Source organism: Lagopus muta, chromosome 8 (assembly GCF_023343835.1).
Source record: "Lagopus muta isolate bLagMut1 chromosome 8, bLagMut1 primary, whole genome shotgun sequence".
NCBI classification, from domain to species: domain Eukaryota; kingdom Metazoa; phylum Chordata; class Aves; order Galliformes; family Phasianidae; genus Lagopus; species Lagopus muta.
This window is the reverse complement of record NC_064440.1, coordinates 19,486,919-19,509,193: the sequence shown is the minus strand read 5'-3', so window position 1 is coordinate 19,509,193 and position 22,275 is coordinate 19,486,919. Positions and strand designations below refer to the sequence as shown.

The window sequence follows — 22,275 nt, the reverse complement described above, 5'->3', positions numbered from 1 at the left end:
CAGAAGGTGATGCTAAAAGAGATGATCAATAACAAAACCTCCAAGCAACTACACTGGTCTCAAGAAAGGAAGGCAGCCACCAAGGAACCACTTGCCTGTCCAAGCTGCAGCTTCTCAAAGATACTGCATTGAGCTTTGGTTGCACCAACCACAGGATGAAACGCAATAAATGAAACCATATGGTTTGGACTGGATTTGGAATAGAAAGGCAAGTCATACTGCAAACACAGAGAAGCATAATATCAATTCATTAATAGCAGATACAATGCTCCTATAAAAACTTCCCATCAGAAAAACTGGATTTTGCAAGGAATCATATAATAATTATCACAATTTGGTTGAAGTCCAAGTTTTACAAGTCTTTACATTTTTGGATCCTCCATTAAGGGATAATTAGAAAGCACTAAGAAGTAATGAGGGAGCTCTCCCCATAAAACAGCAGAGTACAGTGTGTTTAATTACTTTCTTCACACATTCTTGGATTCTTGAAGAATTAATGCAAGTAAAGTACCTGCATGTGTCTACTGATCACATTTTCCAGAACTTCTGAATCAGAGGAAAAGTTATCAGGTGAAGACCTCTAATTTGCAAACCTTTTATAATAGTTTAACAAATTACTGCCATCTCTTGGCCACAGTAGTGACAAGCTTTAGCTACTTCATGCCCTTTTCCAATTTGTGCCCTCAGACAGTTTACTATGACCTGCTGCTGCCACTTTAAAGAAGATGTAGATGGATCTGGACGGTAGAGAACAGGGGACTACAGGTGTCAGAAGAGGGAAGTAGAAAGAGAAAGCAAAATGGTTTTCAGTTTAATGCTGACAATCTCTGTACGTTTATGAATTCACATTCAAGCAAACCATTCATGAAGCCAATCATAGAAACTCTCTTTAAATTGGGTTGAAGCAGAGGAAGTAAAAATCTTAGCTTGCAGTCCTCTGAAGATTCAAATATTCATGCATCCAAATCTAAATAGCACCATTCCAGTGTTTAACATTATGCACACATTTAACCTCTGGAGAAATGAGCTTTAGATTGCAATCTATAAGGCATGAGTTACCTTTACTTCTGTGCTTCCTACATCAGTGAGCAAACCACACATAAACAAACAATACAGTGAATAACAATAATAGAGACCTAACATGACATCTGTATTTGTTGTTCATATCTGCTGAAAAAAAATCTAAGGACATCTTATATAAAAATACCTTATTCCATTCCCTTTAAGTACCTGTAAAGAGATGTTTCTTCTGAGACTTTACATATGAATTAGCATCTTTTTAAGCAACATGGATCTTTTTACTCTCAAATGTTAAGGTAGGAAATGTGTATTGCAAAGAACAAAAAAGAAAGAAAATAAAAGTCAGTGAATCATGTTCCTTTCCCATGACCTCAGTATAGATCACCTTAAGCAGAGAACAAGTTTCTGTATTTACTGGAGTTAAATAAGGTGTGTGAGGTTACTAGGGTGATCAGATAAACCTGCACAGGACCGTTGATCCCTTATTTACAACTGGGGCATTGAAAAGAACTGCAAATGACATCTGTTTTACTGCTGGCTGGCACAGGTTCCAAAGAAAACAAAGGACAAAAGACACACAAGTTGAAAGGTGGCAGCATCAACAGCAACAGCAGCATCACTAAGACGTTTCCTTGTTTTACACCACTAGAAGTTAATGCTCTTGGTGATTTAGAGTCCAACCCAAACCCACTGAAATCACTGGGAAGTAACTGACTTAATGAGTTTCAAGTCAGGCCCACAGCATCTGATTCTCTTTAGGCATACTTCAGGAAGTAGAGCATCTTTAGCTCTTACTGGTTCCAACTGTCGTCTGGTGCCTGTAATTTAGAATGGTGCTCAACTATCTGCTTACAAGCATCCTGAAAGGCTAACAATGCCCTTCCTGGTTTACCAATGAAAAAATAAAACATACGAAAACCATTCTCACAACAGTGGTGAAAGTGCAGACAGTCAGTATGATAGAGCTGAAAGCTAACAGAAGTCCTCACAGCACTCCTATGCAACACTTTCCCCTTTTATTCTTTTCAGTCTTTCTCAAGTTCCATAGAATCCTTTTCAAAAAGTTGCCTGTTTTATAACATTAGCTATGTGAGCTATTTCATACCCAGAGTATAGATAAGAAATCCAAATATGGCTGTTTTCCCAAAACAAACCACCAGCAGAGAGTAAAGAGTATATCAGGTATCAGGTATACGACTGAGCATACAGTAACATAGCAATGAGAATACATTTCCAGATGGAAAGTGATCTTGGATAGAGCAACTTAAGTCTTATCTGTCTTATCTGCAGAAATAGTGCATCTGTGCAGACTGCATCATGTCTGCTAATATGTTTTTGGTAAAACAATCCATGTGGAGAAAGCAGCTTGCTAAAAAACATCAGGGAAACAGCTGGTGAAAGATCCAGTTGTAAAAAGGTTGTTTGAAAAGCATTTTTTATCTCAGTCTTACAGAATATATAACTAACACTGTAGGAATTCCTGGAGTCAGCCTTTGCTGGAGCTTGGGAGCAGACCTATGTATAACCTGCTGATACGCTGATCAGTGATAAGCCTAGGCACATGTGCCCAGCTCTGGGCATTTCTGACAGATTCTCCTCAGCCCTGCAGGACTGTGAGACACAGCACCAGCGCTGAGCCCCAGCCTCACCAGACTGCAGTCGCAGCTCCAGGGAGACCTCATCCTGCTCTGGAATACAGAAGTGCAAATAGAAACACAGGCACTATTACCACACTGGAAACATTTTGGATACTATAGTATCTCTCCACAAAGGCACTTAGCTGGAGAACCAATCTGCCCTCTCCACTGCCTGCTCTCCACAAAACAGCATCCATAGTCAAAGGACAAAGTGCTTCCTCAGGTCTCACAGCTAGAAAAATCCAAACCCGACAATGACCAACCTCCTGCCATCTCTGTCATTGATTCAGCAATGCTTTGTGATTAGCAAAGGACAAATTACACAGAAAAAGCACTTGTTTCTTCCCTTCACTTATGTATAGCTAACACTGTGAGAATTCAATTGACCTGTAGCTAGTTTCTAAACACTCTAAATCAGTATTATTGAAGCATCTTCAAGTTACCCATGCTCACAAAAGATGATCATACTTTCTTAAGAAACATCTATAAGCAGTAGAAGTGGAAAGCCAAACAAAGTATAGATGGAGGAAAACAGAGACACAAAGATGTCTATAAAACCATGGAACCTCCACAGAAACTTGTTTCACATCATATGAGCTCCAAAAACGACAGCAACTGTAATCTAATCACCCAGAGGTTTAACTAAGTACAAGCTAACTAAACTAAACAGACTAGTATAAATTATCAAGAATATTAGTTAAGACAGCTCAGTTTTATTCATTTTTAGAATTAATTGACTGCATGACCTTGAGCAAGTCACATCATTGCACTGTGTCTCACTTTTTCCTCTTTAGGGAAAGGAATGCTAGTAATTTCTTAGTAAAATGCTTTGCATACTATCAGTAAATGGTCTACTCTCAAAATATTCAGAGTAACATTAACTTTAAAAATCTACATTGTCTAAATGTAACGCAATGTAAAGATTAAGCTGTATTCTAAAGCCCATTCCAAAATTGCTTTTCTTTAGCAATCTAAATGCATTAATAGCATAAACAGGAAAATGTGTCCCTTTACAATCTCAAACACTATTAGTGTAGTAAATTTACTTTAGAAAGTTAAACTGAAATTGCATTATTTAGCACTTCTACAACGTTTCTTTGACAAACTGTAAATGTCTATCCCTCTTAGCACAAAATGATTCAGCCATTACCAAAAATGATACCTCACTGTGAATGTCAAAGAGAAAAAGAATATTGAAACAGACTATGACCAGTGCACAAAAAAAGCCAGAACATGCCTAATGATCTCTTATTTTCCTGTCATTTTTCTACTTCCCTACTACAATGAAACAGCTGTTACAACTACATTGCATGCATTGAATAAAATGTCAGAAAATGTTAACACCACTGTGAGCATTCCTGATATCCTGGTAGAGGTGTGGCTACAGTTGTCATAAGGAATCTCAATCCAATATTGTTACAGGCTGCTCTGCTGCTGCATTTTATTAATCTACAAAAGAATCAATGATTTTTTTTTAATCGCCTGAGAACTACTGTTTTCTTATTATCTATGGCTTTAACAGTATGTTCACTTGAAATACATATTGAAAAGCAAACTATAATGAAGACGAAAAATTAAAATAATATTAGACAGCAATGTTAAGACTTGCCACTAACACATTCTTCAGATAAGCAATTCAAAAGCAAACCAAATTGAAGCCAAAGACTGACAAGCTCTGGAGGATTTGTTTCCAGATTCCTTTGTAACTTCTGCACATGCAAGCTCCAAAGCTCTCAGGAGCCATGCCGGTAGACAAATGTGGCTATATGGACTCACCTGTGCCTTGAGCAAACCCATCACCAGAACTGCCCTCTGAGAAATACTTGATGAAGTCTTAGGTGCAAAAACTGGATAGAGTGTGAAATTGTGGATAGAGGGGTGAAATTGTGACCCTGTTAAAACTCTTCAGTGTAGTGAAAACAACACCCAAATGAGCCAAGAGCTCTACTGTCATCTGAGTGATACCAGTTTATCACATGACCTCAGATAGTTGTTCTGCCTCGAAGTGTTTCAACTTCTCCATCTGTAAAATGGGGATGACAGTGTCTATTCACATCACTGACAAGTAATGAGAATGAGCAACTGAATGTTGCAAGCAAAATCCTGGAAGTCAAGTCACTACAATTTCACCCTAAGTATTTTATAATGTTTTTAACAAAAAAAGGAAGTCATCAAAGTGACATGGGGCTCATTGAAGATTACATCCTGAATTCCTCAGGGAGGGCAGCATCAGGATAACATCTCTGGCAAGCAGAGAAGGCATGTTAATTTAAACCTGTTTTGTGTCTCTTCTGGTGATTCCAGGTTCCTTCGTCTCTCAGTTCAGGACAGTTACTGTGTGAACATACACAAAATGAAGAAACATTGAAGGAAGGAAGCACAGCTGTGTCAGATTCCAACTGCTCTATCTACTCCTCCTTCTTCCTGTCATCCTTTTCAGAAATGAATTATTTATAAAAATGAACTGAGAAGGAATAATCTAGCAATATCCAATGCAACATCATCCATTATGCTACTTCACAGAAGGAAATCACATGATTTTTAATGATCTACATAGATCTCTTCCATCTACATAGAATATACTTTCTAATACAGGTAAATGGCTGCTTCTGTAGCATATGAAAGTAAACAGAAGAAATCCCACAATAAATGCTAGACCAGAACACATTTTTAGAAAGCACAAACATTTTTCTTTCAGCCCAGTATTACTTCAACAGCTTACAGTCTTCTGTCATAAACATAAAACCCATTCAAGCACTTCTATTTAATTTACCTATTTGTGCATCAGTGAAAAAGACAAGCATTCTGCTCTTGGCAAATATCCACAAAACAATCTTCTTATCTTCCTCAAAACTTCTCTTTCTCCCTGACTTCAAAAGCCTTGTCAAAGTCTACAGTGCTGATATGCTGAACCTGTTAACTGTCCTGCCCCATCTGTATCAAATACTGTGCAGTTTACTGGGTGCTTTCATCTGAATACCAGATTTTATTTCCTTATGCAAACACCCTTTTTCCTAGTGGTTTTGACATCAGACAGCTTCTGTTCCTGCCTGGGACACAACAGCCCTCACAGCTCAGAACCAAATCACAGGAAGCAATATGCATCTTCTGAGGACAACTCAGGAGCATCAAATTCCCCTTCCAACATCAAGAGACATCAGGATCCGATTATTCAGCAAAGGGAGTAGTCCAACATTATAAATTCAGGGAGAAAATAACGGCTATAAAGGGTAGGAACTTCTCTTTCACAATAAAACCTAACTGTAATCCCACAGATTTAACCAGCATAAAATGAATCTCATAACTGACGTACATACAATCAGTTAATTCAGTGTTGTTCTGATACTTCATTGGAAGTAACTGTATTGATTAAAATCACACAAGGGTACTTGGAATCAAATTATTAGATCTGAAAAAAATATGGATTAACATCCCGTTTTTCATATTAATTCCATAATACAATTAGAATAATCAGTAAATAAGATACAAATGAGCTAATACACATCTGTGTGAGTAGTCGGCATTCCTAAGGAAAATAGTAAAAGAACAATACTAGCAAATTCTACATATCTGAACAAAACATAATTAGTATTGAATAATAAAGATTTCATTTTTATAGATTTGCTCCTTACCCCCTCCCACCTTCCTACAGAGCTTGCAACTGCCCAGTTTGCTGCCATTTAAATCAACACATTCACATTCGTTTTTATTGGGGTGGGGGGGGAGGGGGAGGAAGTTCCAGAAATGCTCACAGAACACTGGAATAATTAAAATAATTAATTCAGGACTGATACAGAGAGGTAGAATTACTTTATCTGACATTTTCCCTAGCTAGCCACATCTCTTTACATCCCAATTCTCTACAGTATGTTTCTGAAAGAAATGACCTTTTTTAAACCTCTCTCAGTATGTATCTCAAGTTCTGTAAATTCTATGATGTCTAGCTTATAGGGACACCACAGAACCAGCCCTGTCTTCGTGAAATGGAAAGGGACCTGTTGTATGTATTTCGTAATTTATCTCCTTTCTTCTTTTTCTCCTTAATGTTGCTGTTAATTTTCACATCAGTACTAAAAACATTGCTTCCTTCAACTGAAATTCTGTCCCTACCATCTCTCAACTGCTCACCTCCTTTTCAATCATAAACTCCAAATCTTCTTTGGCTTAACTGTCTCCTTAGAGAGGACCACTGTAGGCTGTATAAAAGATAGCTACTTCTGCATTAGATAGCTACTTCTGCATTAGGTTAAGTAAATCACAGCATGAAGATGAACAGTTAATGCTTGCTGCTGCAGAGAAGTTTAATTACTGTAATCCAAACCAGCCTGGAGACACTGATCACACAGAATACTCACAGCTGACTTGTTTGTCTAAAATACCAAACGTTTCTGAAAAAAATGTATAAATATGCAGCTTTTCCATTACAGTCAGTCTAAGAGACTACCTCAGGGAAAGGGTAGTACATCCTCCCCAGAAGAACCTCTGAAACAGTAAAGGCCAATAAACATTGTTGCAGATTGCCACTTATCTGTAGTGCCACAAGGTCATGCAGCACTTCCCAGGCAGCAGTCCATACTCCCCAACCCAAACTTCACAGCAGAAAAGCCAAGCAAAAGGCAGTCTATCAAGAACACTGACTGTAACACTGAAGAAATTGAACAGATGGAGTAGCATTCAGGCAGCCTCCTGGTTTCCTTCTCCCTCCTCACTTCCCAGCTTGGACTACTATCCCAGGAAGATGGGAGAGCCACTCTGCTACACAGAGAGGCCCAGAACCACTGTGGAGCAGCAGACACACGTTTACAGCAGAAGAAATTTAACAAAACTTACTTTTACAGGTTTGTCAAGATGTTTTTTGCAACACTCCCCTGTAATCTGCAGAAGCGCACTATCATTTGGTGAGTGCAAACTTAAATTGAAGGGGGGGATGGTAAGGGAAGGAGACAGAAAAAGGGGGAAAAAAAGAAGACAAAGGGAAAATAAAGAAGGAAGGGTGAGACTGCTTTATCTTGTGGACTCCTAGAGTTTTGCCAGACTAGATGAGGAACCTTGCACAGCTAGCGACAAAAGGCTTTTCCTGGGCCCATTTCCCAGACTGATTTGGAACAGGTGCCAGAATGCAGCAGTTAGCAGACCACAGTCCCTAATTTAGGCTGTCTCTGAATACAATTAAGACAACCTAAGAAGAGGGAGGGGAAGAGAGAGAGAGGAACAACTGTTTGCCTATTTCTGCATGAGTATTACAGCTGTAACAGGAATACATCATACAAATCTGTGTTTAGGCGCTTGAGATTGAAATCAGACAGATTTGTGGGTGACTTTGCAGTGAGCTGCAACAGCACTGCAAGAAGGCCTGATGAAAACTTGCCTAGTCTGCTACTCCTCTGCCCACCCAGCAGCTGAAGATGGCTGCAGAGATACGAGATACAAGAAGGCTGCAGAGATTCTCACAGCCCACAGCTGACAAGCCCAGCAATGCTTTGTCCAGAGGTTAGATATTTAACACCCCAGATAGTTCACAGCAGCCTGAAGCAAGACTGCTGTGTTCCACCCCTGGTCAGGAAGTTAAATCCCTGGTCAGGAAGAGCAGAAAATTAAGCTCAGAAAAAAAAAAAAAAGGTTAATGTTCTTCTGACAGTTCTGCTCTCTTACCATAAGGTCTGCTCCTGTCATGGCTTACTGCCCAGTCACCCTTATCTGCTTCTTTGCCTGAGGACACTGCTGACACCTGTGGGGCTCTCAGGTGGACTGAATTAGTTTATGGTTCAGGTGAGAAATAACCAGCTGAACCATTGTGCAAAATGCTACAAGGGAAGAATGTGGCATGAGAGATGCTCCTTTGAGACCCCTCAGATTCAGGTATTTGAAGTCAGTGACCTTACACAGTGAGAGTGAACAAAGCGATACTGAGAAGTTTACAAAGACTTAATCATAATGCACCCCCATTAAATTACTGGCTCCTCCTCCGTCCAGTTTATATTTAAGGTTATTATACAAGTTGTTTATATGTGCTTATTTCCTAAGATGAAAAGAAATGTGACTGGATAACACTAATTAGCAGCAATGTAATAACTTGTAATGGAAGTATGCTTTTTTCCCCCTCCTCATTTTTACTTCAAAACCCAAATTATGTATTCTTTTCATTTCTCTGTTAGCCAACTCAGCAATATGTATTTGTATTTCCTCACTAACTGCAATCTTTAATTTTAAGACAGCTGCATCACTGATGATAAAGCATGCAGAGATCAAACATTCACACTCTTCTGCCAAGTTTTCTTCCAGAAGGAAATTTACAAAAAGAATAAATAATGAAAAATCATAAATCTTTAAATACCCAAACTGCATTTGCCCCTAACATGACGGGAAATACCAGTCCAATTACATTTTCATCTCTTTTGTAGCTATCTGACATTTTTGCCTCAGCTTTTCTCATTTCAAATGGCTGTAATTGAGCTCCATAGTTTTGGTGGTGTTGTCAGTACACGAGGTTCCTGGCTTACATCTAGGCAACACTAAGAAAAAACAAAAGTCGCTGGACAGCTTGCTTTTCCACACTATTTATTAACCTCTCAAATTTTTGTCATTTGTACATAGCTAAAGAAATGATGTTGCTAAGTCAGACACATTGATTACTTCAGAACTATATTCGACTTTGTGGAATTCCAATTTCCTGCATGCACTGTAGGACAAGAAGTCAAAGTGCTCTCAGAGATGAAATGAGTAACTAAATGGAATCTGATTTTAAGATCCTTGACCTAATTCGTCTGCCAAACTTGAAAAAATAATTATAAGATTCAAAAAATTCACTTTGCTGTTTCAAATATAAGTGCCAAATGCTACTTGTATACGCTTGACTTGCCTGAAGACATAAACCTTGAAAAGGACCTTTTTTTTTTTCCACTGTAATTACCCACTCTTTCTGCCTTTCAACTGCAAGAGATAAATGGAGCATATGTGCATGTTTTTACGGGTTGGGACAGAATCACACAAAAGACACAGCCATAGAACAAGAGTCATTAAATGTGACTCCACAGTACATACTGTCAGACTGCCCTTGCCAGCACTGGCAGGTAAAGCTATGCGCTATGTTGCTCTACACAACTGAAAGCAAGATCGATTTTCATATCCAAATAACTTTCCACAGCTGCTTCACTATAATGAATGTTCTACAATTTCTAGCATCTTCTTGGAATTTCTTATTTTCCTTTTATTCATTGTATTTGTCTAAACTATGACAACAATACTCATTCAATTAGGCAACAGTGGGAAAATGCACTTTATTCCCACAAAGAGGAAACATTTCAGTATCCAAATTGCTTTCCCTAGATCGCCCCAATCACCTCTGAAATCTAGTTCTGGAAAGGTTACACTGGGAGCAGTCAAGTACTTGCTTACTGCTCTTACTCAGCATTCCTAGTCTAACAAATGAAACTGTAAGGCAGATTCCTTTTGAATAGCAAAATAAATAAATATGTATCACTCAGTTTTTCATTTGTCTGTTGATTTCCGAACTTTGTCCTCCCACTCCCAATGTGTTCCAGGATGATCACAGAAGAAAAAAAAATCAGAAAAAAAATCAGTTAAAATATAAGTTCACGTGTAAGTTGTGTGCCTTACAAGGTTCTGAAGCAACCAGCACCTTTCTGCCTGACGGTCAGTCCATCTTCTCTGTGGCTGCAAGCTGCTTGGAGCAGTACTTCTTTGCATCATAGCAGGCAGTACAAATCAGAATTACATAGGTTTAGGATACAAACAAATTGCTACAAAGACTGACATGGAAAACAAACAATAAGAGGAGTGAGAGCACAAAAATAACATTTGCTTGAAGAGACTCTTGGCTGAGACAAATGCAGAGTACATCTTACATGTTATGCAACTCTCAAATATAGAAGTCAAGGAACTTAAAACTCGCATTGCTTACTTCTAATATTTAGTTTAGAATGCGACTTGTTACCTTGGAGATGGAAGATCTCTCTCTCCTCCCCACCCCTCAGTTCTTCATCTTTTCATTTCTTCCTCATGATAAAACCCACGCTATTCTGATCTGGTCTTTCTGGTAGCTTCACAATGCCTCAAAAAAGTCATGCAACACTTACATACAGATATAGACACGTTCTTTCAAGTTTAGTTATCCATTCCTCAGAAATGAGCAATGGTTGTTCCAGAGATATTTTGCAATTGGGATAGAAAAGGGATACACTCTTTTCATTACTCACAACACAACTGTGCTGTATTACCAGGTATTATTCATGATTTTTCCCATTATCATCTCCCAAGATAAATGTGGCCATTTGCTTATATTTTAAAACATAAAAACACCTAGATATATTTCATCCCAGTCCAGTGTTGTTATTATTCTTAGAAAAAGAGATCAAAATTCAAGATAAAACTGTTTCTTCAGGACCTTTAAGTTGCAAAATTCCACCATTTGCTGTAAAAGGTTCAAAAGGTACCAAGAGAAGTCTTGTCTCTCTCAGCAATCTCACTATGCTGTAGAATACTTTATTTATCCCTCATTCTGTCCTGAGTCACAACAATGAAAAGTCCTCATTTCATAAGTAGGGATCATGTTTTTTTTTCTTTCAAATTCATGGAAGGCTTCAAAGAACAGGGATCCCTGAACTGGATCAAGAATGTTATGAAGTAAAATTAAGTTATTTTGACAAGCACACTGATAGATAAGCAGCAATTTGAACCAAGGACTCTTTTTTTGGTTATATTTCCCCCTACGATATTATTCCTTCTGGTATTATAAAAGATCAAAGGAGAATCGCTGATCACAGCTACAAATTCCATTTTGAGACGAGTCTGGCTAGCTCTCTCTTGGTCAGACTGAAGTTTTGTTATATGATTATAATAAATAGGTTCCAATAGAAACTGCTGTTATGGCCTCCAGAATTCAGGAGACACAATGAAATTACGGATCACAGATATTTTACAGATCATCAGACAGCTGCATTGGATAAAAGATGATGAAGCGGCACAAGCATTTCTTTGAGGCACTGCTATTCACACTGGTGTCTGGAAGGAAGGCCTACAGCTGTACATAATCTCCACATGGCTAGAACTACAAACAGCCATGCCCCAGAAACTTCCCCGACGGTTCTGCAAAAATTTATCTTACGTAAAACTTACTTTTGTAAACCTGCAGCCCTACTAACAATTCTGTTTACATTAAAGAGCTCTGATGACATATAGACCTTCACATTTTTCATGATGAAGTTCATCACTAACATATGAAAAACGTATTTGTCACAGACTCCTACTCACATCACACTTTTGTCTTTGTTATATCTCCTGCCATATGCTGTCACCATGTGACTCATGGCCAGGAACTATATGCACAGCCTCTGCACTAGCCAAATAGTTACAGGCTGTGTTGACAAATGAACCCTAAGCACCTCAATGCAAAATTAAGAACAGACATCTAAGCATATTTTACCTTCGCATAAAAGTAACCAGTAGTTAGGACTGCATGAAGACATTATTTAGAAATAGTTGCACAGAGTGCTTTTATGCAACCACTTTAAAACAGAAAATGAAAGGATTTTTTTTTTTTAAATCCTGTGTTAACATTTTATTGGACAACAGACTCTGGCATAGAACCCAGGCAAGGTTAGGAATTAGTGTATGCTTCCTACTGAACAGTTACATAAAACATTCACACAGAAAACAACTCTTCTACAACAAGTTTTATGTAAATGTTAGAGAGGTTACCACTTCCAGATGAGTATCTTCTCATTCCATCTATAAATTCACCGCTAGCTTTACTGCTTTCTCTTTCTTTAATTCAGCCTTGTAGGCTCTGAATTTCATGGGCATGTGAAAAATTTCCTTTAGTATTCTGCTAATTGTCTATCGAACTTCACATCTGATAGTCTACTGAATATGTTAAAAGATAAGCTTTCTTCTCAGTCATCTGGGAAAAGAAAATTGAACTACAGGGAAATCAGAAGTGGAATTACTATGGTTTTTGCTAGAGTAGCTAATGTGGTGGGTGAACATGGTTACTACTTGTACCTTGCATGGACTCTTCAAGGCTGCATCTAGTGAACTGTGTTGTCATCTTCACAAACAATATACTTCAAAATCCCCAGAGATACAGTTAAGTGTTCGAAAATTGAAATAAGCAAATATTCATTTGACCGGTAATGTTGAAAATGTCAGTATTTTGGGAATTAACACTTAGATTACGTCCTTCTCTGTCAGCTGAAAGATCTCTTAAGTGTGCTTTCATAAAATGCAGTTAAAGTTAATAAAATAGTAAATTATATTTTCACAATAATTCCAATTGTTTAAATATGTACCAATCAGTATGGCATCCAAGCCTTACTGAAAGTTCAGTGAGGAAAACCGATCTACATTTTTTGATGTCAAAATTAATCAGGGAAGAAGTTGGGTAAAAAGGTAACTTTCAGATGAGTTCCTGCACATCCTACAGAAAGAAGGTTTGCTTTACAAAAATGTCTTCAAATAAGTCACTTTCAATAAGCTTCCACTCTAAAGGATTTCAAGCAATTACATCAAAAACACAAAAGAGACTTTCCAGCCTGTAAATTTAACAGACTTGTTTTGCGTGTTTTCTGAATATTACTTCATGCACTAGAGGGAGCTCCTGCAATTCTTTATCACAACAGAAACTAAAGACAACACAGGGAAGATAAAGGCAACAAAACATAAGAAAATTCAGAAATAAAAAAAAAAAAAGATATATGTATATCTTCACCTGGGATCAAGACTAAGTTGTGCTAATTCATACAATTAATCTCCTTACATCTTCTGTGTTTAGTATGCCTTCTTCAGGATATGCAGAAGCACTTTCCTTCTTTAAGGATGTAGGCTTTAACACAAAGCTACAGATTTCTGCAGGTTATTTATTTATTCAAAGCAGCCATAGAGATTAAGTTGCAGAAAAAAAAAGAAAACTGGCATGATTTTTTGAGGTGAGGTGTTGTTTTAATTGAATGTGCCACAGGAAAAATGTATATGAGTAGGTAATCAAAGTCTGTACCATAATAAACATGAAGAAATTAAGTCTGCACCATAACAAACACGGATAAGAGGACTTCATTAACACTGCTCAGTCAACCTTCACTCTTGAAGCTTTGCTTTCAAGCACTTGAGCTTTCAGCCTCCCTTTAATGCAGACTATTTTTGTTGTTGGGCTTTTTGTTTGTTTTTGGTGTCATTTCTTGAGAATGTGGGGGCTCTTTTAGCAAACTGCTCTATGGAGAAAAGAACTGCACATTACAGAAAAGAACACAGAACTTTAACTAGAAATATCAACATGGTTAGAACTTTTTTATTTTTACTATCAACTACTCGAATAAATAGAATCATTATCATTAATCAGAGAGTTCTATCCTTCTTGTGGATTGTTCCCATCATCTCTTGGGCTGATGATACAAAGCAGTTTTAGACATTTTCTGACAGCAGAAAAACACGTGCAGCACCAAGCACCACAGTAGAGTGAAGATTCATGCTCTCAGTTGGACTGTCCTCTCATCCACATTCATTCCTGTGTCTGTACAGCTCTTTTCTGTGACATGCTGTTTTCTACTTTAAAACCATCATATATCTCATGTCTCCAGAGAACAATGAGCTATTTCTCTACTCCTTTCCCAGCTAGAGAGTGTATACGTACAGGGGAGACAAGAATCATTCTTGTTTACAGTCTCTGGCTGGAACTCAAAATGTTACTCTAACTAGAACCAGCCACTGCAACAAAAAACATACTGTTCACCATGGACACAGTAATGCCCAAGCAGTGCAGGACCAAAGACATAGTTTGGGAATTCTACATGCAAGGCACACAGCCTGCATGGAAAAACTTTTATGTGCCCCTAATTAGTCTGTTTCAAATGATGTTTTTCAAGGCATAATATGATGGCTTATTTTGTAGAGTCACCAATAGCACTCATTCCTGTCAGAACAAGCCCTAAATGTCAAGCTCCTAGTTGACAGGACAGGTTTGTCCGAGTATCATTGGGAAAAGCTATTTAACCTGCAGTGTGCATTTCCCCCCCCAACCTCAATGTCAGAGAGGTTTGATATATTTCCACTTAAAAATCAGCCAGAGCAAACTCTCAGCATGAAAAATTCAGTCTAAGCAGTGAGAAACTGGCCAAATTGTAAAAACAAGATCTTGTAGTGGAACCACCACGCAACCCTGCTGCCAGCTCTGCTGGTAATATATGGAGAAAGAACCACTACCTATTCTGTCTGCTCACTGGAGCCTGACCTCCCCTGTCTTTTAAGTACTCTTCTGTATATTTTCCAAAAATGTATTTGAAATTATTATTGATTTTGTCATTTTGGCTTTATGGTTATAATCACCTAGCAGATCCAGTTACATCCCAATCTATTCCATCAGAAGGTTCAAAAACTGGAGCTAGTAAGACCATTGCAATGATATCAGACTGACTAGTTAGAAAGACAGATATGTGTGATTTTTCCTTATTTAATATGGCTTAAATTTGATTCTGTTTCCATTTCTCAAGATGTAACTGGAGAGTGTAACATATTCCACGTATTTTATGCTCAATTTAACTGTTACATTGTATTAAGTGATGCTCAATAATGTAATCCTAAATGCAAATTAATTCTTGTTTGGTGTTAGAAAATCTCTTTGCTGCCTTCTCCAAACAGAATTCTTTTTAATAGATTTTAATGAACTAGGAAAAGCAAACATCCCCATATGGTGAGAAAATTTCAAGGCATACATTAAAAGAAAAATCTTGCGTTACTCATCAAAAAATAAGAGATGTGATAAGAGAAAAAAATAAGCTATGAAGATGAAACCCAAATAATTAGCAAACATGGAAAATAAGCTACTACAGTCCTTAAAAATGGCTCAGCACAAGCTGTAACAGAAAAACATGCATTTTTCTACATCAAGAGTGGAATATATTTGATTTTATTTTATTAGAATTATTTATAGTTATTAATTTCCCTGCAAAACTAAACCAGAGAAACAGATATAAATGTATCATTAAGATTACTGAAGAAATGATGTTATCTCCTTCTAAGCATGCAATGTCGTCTTGCAACATGAAAGACTTCGAGTAACTTTCTCCGAATTTCAGAAAGTCCCTTGCTCAGTCTGTCAGGCCATTATGGAGCAGCTTGCAGGCCTCACCCTTGGCTGCCAGTCCTACCAGCATCATTCCAGCAATAATAAGATAAAGTAATTCAAAGATATTCTGCAAACACTACCATTTCCCTGACTGAATGCCTATCCCTGATGCATTAGCAATTTCTGCAGCCGCATATTACAGTGGAACATACAAAATATATAAAACATATGAACACAGACTGTGTTCTGGTAGCTTGTTGCTTTGTATTTCAAATAGCTGGCAACACTTCTGGGAATTTGGCCCTGCAATCATAGTTTTTCTCTGATCATTCAAAACTGACAGCAGGACACAATGATCTAGATGTGTAATGCTGTAACAGTTGTACTATTTTAAAATGCAGGAAAGAAGCTCGCATGCAGTAAATAAAATACTTAAGTATTTACTTCTGTTACACTTACCTTTCATTTAACAGAATTAGAACTATGGACATATGGCAAAAACACTGAACTAGAATTCATGAACTATTTCTGTGCTGTGTAGGTACTGCTACATTTGTCATGGGACTGTCTGAGCTCCTCCAGGACAAAACAAGGTGACAAGCATCTGTCACATATTTACTCTCTCGGTTTCTCTCCACTGAAATGTCTACAGAGCGTGGGAGGGAAAAGGATGGCTGTTTTACGTGTCTTGGAAGAGAAGCTAAGTTTGCTAAGGACCTAATTCCTGTAAAAGTGATTGAATAATTTTAAGGTTTCCCAGTCAAGTTCTGTCTCCAACACAATTGAACATTACTTTGTACGCAAAGAGTCCACTTCTGCTAGAAAAGCACAGCTATCAGCAGCAGTGATAATCACAAGACTTCACTTGGTTTCTAAAATACTCTGAACCTGAAAGTGCATATGCTTCTTAGCCAAGTATTACTGCCCATCACTGGGGGAATACCACCAGTATGGACCAGGATGCATTTAACTTGTTAGCTCTACCTCCTTCAGAAAATAATGCATCTTTCAGTTTGGATACTACACTTGACGCTTTTGTTGAGGGGTCTTAACTCTCATGAACAGCTTTGCAAATGCTCCTTTACAACACTGACATTTCAAACCTTTTTAAGATGCTTACAGAGTAAGAGATACAAAAGTATCTATGAATTATTACTTAAAGCATGGAAGAATACTTATTATCATAAAGGGTAAGATTGTGTCAAGAAGTGGTACAACATTAGTGAATAAGACAAGCAAAAGGAACTGCATACTATTTCATTTATACATTTATTAAAGGCTAAATGTGACAATTAGGAAAGTACCCTCAATGAAGCAGGACAGACAGAAAGAGAGGTGGAAGTAGTTATTTCCACATGAGGGAAACATGCTAAAATACTGTCTTTATCTGCTGTCAAGAGATGCATGTTATATAACAAAAAAATTTTTACTTTCTATAGACATCACAAAAATGCATCCAATTAAACTCCTTTATCCAGAAAGGAGGCATCCAAGGAGTTATTTGTTACTATAACCTTCCTACTCTCTCTATAAAATAAATCTTAAAAGTTTAGAACCTTCACACCAATGTCGAATACTATAGTGTTCTTCCCACGCTATAATTGCAGAATGCCAGCATAGTAATAATCACAAGTTCTTTCATGGGAGTCTTGATCTGGTGAGACCAAAGGCACAGAACTCTTTATAAAGGGGAACTGGGAAATACAGCTGCACTCCGAACACAGTATAAGATTCACCCTGTGCAAAGCACTTGAACTATGCCTACACATCAGTTAGACTCAGTATAGCCTTAAAACAGAACTCTGAATTTTATGATCAGTTGGCTATGTTCAGGTCCTATCACCAAGATGCCTTTCTTCCTTGCCTTCACCACCTACCTTCTTTACAGGGAGATGATAATCAGAGTGTGACACAAACTCTCACAGATGTTCCCTTTGCTTTCTCCAGCTTTATAATACATCTAAAGCATCCTTATAAGTTGCTATCACATGCATCAGCCACATGCTTTGCATTTTTACTTTTTTTTTTTCAATGCCATTACCAAAAGTTTCCCATCAAAATCCAAAGGCAAAAATAAGCTGTTTACCTTACTATAATTTTTAGAAACTTGGCAAAGAGCACCGCTTGACATACTGTCCTTATCTGGCATTCCTGAGAAAAGAATACAGTAAATAAATACTGCATATTCTTTATGTCACAAAAGAGATATTTATTACTAAGGAATTTGACATCTTTAAAACTTTGATAACATAAATATTCATATATGATTTTTAGATTTAAAAAAAAAAACAAGAACATTTATTCTGGCAAAATTCTTCCATTAGAAAAAAGAAAAAGAAAGTTAGCTCCTGAGTTTAAGATTGCTAGAAATTGTACTTGCTCACAACTTACTATTTGAAGTACATATACAAGAATTAGTTATATTTTTTCATTTGATGTTATCTGTGCTTTATTATCTGGAAGTCAGATGCAGCACTGTGTTTGTACTATCTAGGACAGTTATGCTACACTGTGCTATGAGCAATACGCTAATCACAAAACATACGGCCCAAAATTTACTGATGCAAGAGTAGGCCATTAGATAGCATCCAAGTAGGCATCTAAGTAATCCTCTGGCAATTCAGTGCAAATACTTTGAATTAACAGAAGTGGTACATTCCAAAGACTGCCCTTGGACTCATGTTTAAACTGTTATCCCACAGTCTGACAGATTCTCATGAGGCAAAACCACACTGAAACTTATTTACCTGCGTAACTAGGGTCAGAGAGCAGCATGCCTGCTGCAGGCTCTATTTCCAAATACTAACTCATGTTATCAAATAAGTTGCATAGCATACTATAACTAGAGAATAATAATAGTAAGTCAGCCAGTCCGTAAAACGTAGATGCTACATACAGTCTGTGAAATGCTACTAAAATACAACTAGTTAAATGCTATGTGACATAATACAATCAGTGTACAGATTTGTGTACAGTTCTGTATGCAGTTGTATACAGTTAAGAAAGCAATAAAGTTCCAAATTATTTCCTCCTATACAGAACAGAAATATCTGTTGAACATCTGACTTGAATTTAACATTTAAATTCTCACATCACAAACCAGAAGATGTTCATCGACCTTTTTCTTCTTCCCTTTAATTTCCGTAACATTTGATTTGTATTTTCTCAGACTTACTGTCATTGTTGGAGCCAGTTTCCATAACACCATAAGGAGGAGTAAGAAGTCCAGACATATACTGTCGGTATTTCTGAAAGACAGCAATGGCAAATTCAGTCAGTTACAGATGTTTAAGTCAGTACAGATGAACGAGTACAGATGGATGCTGCAATACTTGTATCTGCGTGCCTGTTGCTTCGTATTTCACATGCCCACAAGCAGTTCGTGGCTGAGATAGTTGAACATGCCTTTACTATTAGTGCTACAAGGCTAGTGTTCTTGATTTGAGCACACTGTCTTTATTTTATCAAGAGCTGTGCTAAGACAGTTCCCTCCTTGATTTCCCCAAAGCATGGCTTGGAGGGTTCTAATAAATTAATATCACCCTTAGTTGTGTGATTTCCCATACAGACTGCTTAAAAGCTTGTTTGAAATTACACCGCTCTGCTAAACTTGAGCTAGAAAGCTCAAGCTTTATTGTAAGGATGGAAACAAATCTGTGAAATAAGAATAAGACTCATATACCACTATAATTTTGGTAGCAGATTTGAAACAGACAGGATTTACTGCTAAGACTCCAAACATGTACTTCTAACACATTAGGGAAGCAAAAGTTTGGTTTTCAAAACTGTAAGGCTACGCAACAGACACAGCCCCAATTCTATGTATACATTCACATAAATCAGGCAGTCAAATAAAATTTTGTAAAAATAACGTCCTTTGTACAACTGTAAACTACATAATTGTAATTGATGTCAGTAACTGATGTTTTTCTTCAGTGAATGTCAGTGACAAGATGAAAAAGGTTCAAAGCTCTGTCTGGGGCTTAAGAAATCCACAAGTATAACACCACAGGGAAAAAAAAAAAAACACAACTTCCTTATCACATACAAATCATTCAAAGAATAACTGATACATTCTGGTTTTCAATCACACTATGCTACTGCCATAGTCAAGGATAAACTATTATAATTCCCTTTTTTGGAACAGCCACAAAGCAAGCTTGTGCAACAGGGATGCTGCTGATCAGCATAAGCAAAATGTATTATGTGGTCCATAGGTTGTGCAGTGAGCTGAACATGAACAGTCAGTAGAAATACACATAGGTTTCAAGTAAACACGCATAACAATTGAGTTAAAAAGCTTTCCTGATAGACCAATTTTAATGAAAAAGATTTGTCCTTTGCATTATGGAGCTGTTGGGATGCATGTATTCACTTTCTAAATGCTGTCTGCTAGAGTTTAACAGATGCTTGAATTATTCTTTTAATGATGTTTTTTTTCCTAGAGATGCATATGAAAATCTTATCTGTTCTAATACTGAAGAATGAATGTCTTGCATTCTAAATAATAACAAAAGCTACAAAGATTACATTAATCTTAATCCAATCCTATTTTTAGATGTGCGATTACATCCTAAAGCTTAGTAACATTATTTAAATCTCACCCATAATCCAGCTGAAAACTCATAGGAGTTAAATTATGTTTTATTTCAGGTCAGTCACACAAAACACAATCTACTATTGAATTTGAGGATAAAGCTCTCCTATTTTCTTTCCCAAGCCATTCACTTCCCCATGCTTTGTTTCCAGTCATATGCCTGAAACTCAGCAAGAGGAATAACACAAGAAGTAACTACATTCTCAGTTCAGTAAGTAAGTCGTACATATAAAACAAGGGAAAAAGACTCATTTTGGTTGACAAAATGAAAGAAAGGAGAACATGTTATAAGGGGCTGAAATCACATTTTATTCACAGAGTAGATAAACCCTTTGTTCTATTTTTCTACTTAATTTCATCTTGGAATTAGGTTTAAAAACAAAGCTGAAATGTTTCATTGGAAATAAGATAAAATGAAATTTATGCAATATTTTTTCTGTTCTTCCATTCAGATGATATTCGGTTCTTTGTTTTGTTTTATCCAAGGTAGCATTTTTCCAGAAATACATCATTAGTCCACATTTAATGCACCTTGATAAGGAACTTCAGTAGTAGGACAACAGTAATTTTCTCTTTTTAGTTTTCAAATGTATGCATTCCCTATATCACACTCACAATCATCATACACTGCAGAGCAGTTTTCTTTCATTAATTCTCTAATATTTCTCCTGCTTGTTCTTCTTATGAAATAAAACAGAACACCATGCAATTTCCACGAAATTTTGAAGCCTAGCTACCTGCACAAGTCTTGCAGGTAGAATAAGCCAGAATTGCATATAACACATGAAGAGGATAGAATCACTTGCTATTGAGTACCAAATGTGCATGATTTCTGCTTAGGGATAATTCCTCTGACTTTCTTATGCAACTGCCCTGTACAACATAAGCTGGGAAAAAACCACACAGTTGTTTGCCATGAAGCAGTAAAATATCCAAAGATATTTTATGAAGCTGTCACTTTGCAGGTTTTGGAACACAATGCATCTTTCAGAGAAAATTAAAAAAAAGCAATAAAAAACATCCGACTTCGGGTGGAGGTCTGATTTTCACCAAATAGGCAGGGAAGACAGATGCAGTTTTGTACTCCACTGTATTATTTGCTGCATTATTTACACTCAGTGTTTTAGGAACACTAGAAGACTTCTTGTTTATGGAGGCCCCTAGCCATACTGAGCCCCACCTGACACTCAGGATGGCAAAGCCCAAAAAGAACATAAGCATAGGCTGCCAAGGACTTGCACTTTGCCATCTTCCACACCAAAGCCCTAACCTGTCCTGGGTAAGTCTACTGAGGAGACTGAAGGAGCAAGCACAGCATAGTGCAGCCTTTGCAGGAAGTCAGGCAACATACCAGAAGAGGCACCAGTTCCGGACATGCCCTCAGAAGGCTCATCTGTTCAGACTCCTCCAGCAGATTTCAGTATAGATTAAGCTACCTTCTATACCTAGGTACCTTGAGGGAAGGCTGACAGGACTGCCTACACATGGAGTCCATAAGATACCCGGGTTTGGGGAGGAAGGCACAATTTACACCTAAAATTTTGCCAGCTTATCAGCCAAGTTAAATGTCAAAGGACACTAGTCAAGAAGTATGGTAAATGCTGTCCACTGGGAAACATAAATATGCAAAAATAAAAATAACTGCATAAAAATTCACAAGCTGAGCTCTCTCAAAGCTGAGACAATCAGGAGAACATAACAATTGAGCATGTAATATCTATTAATGAAAAGAAAATGCAATCAGTAAAATTTTTCTGGTAGATGACATTTAAAATGATCCTGAAGATAAACAGACTAAATATTTACAAAAGGCTTCTGAAAGTGTATTCCACTGTTGGAGTGTCCTCTGGATAGGGTTTCATTGTGAAAAACAAGAACAGCTATCATATAAGCTTGTTTATTAGCAGAAGTTGTCATGTTCTGTAAATCCAATGTGACAGCAGGTT

General features: G+C 37.3%; 1 protein-coding gene across 4 annotated transcripts in view; it reads right to left on the bottom strand.

The window, feature by feature from the left end:
* Positions 1-22,275, bottom strand: part of RAPGEF4 (Rap guanine nucleotide exchange factor 4) — a 144,530-nt gene that overhangs the window by 60,095 nt on the left and 62,160 nt on the right. For all 4 annotated transcript variants that reach the window (XM_048952744.1, XM_048952745.1, XM_048952747.1 and 1 more), the window contains 2 exons: positions 18,908-18,980; positions 17,819-17,883 (listed from right to left, as the gene is read on the bottom strand). In XM_048952744.1, the coding sequence (XP_048808701.1) occupies positions 17,819-17,883; positions 18,908-18,980 (138 nt within the window). The remainder of the gene's footprint in view (positions 1-17,818; positions 17,884-18,907; positions 18,981-22,275) is intronic.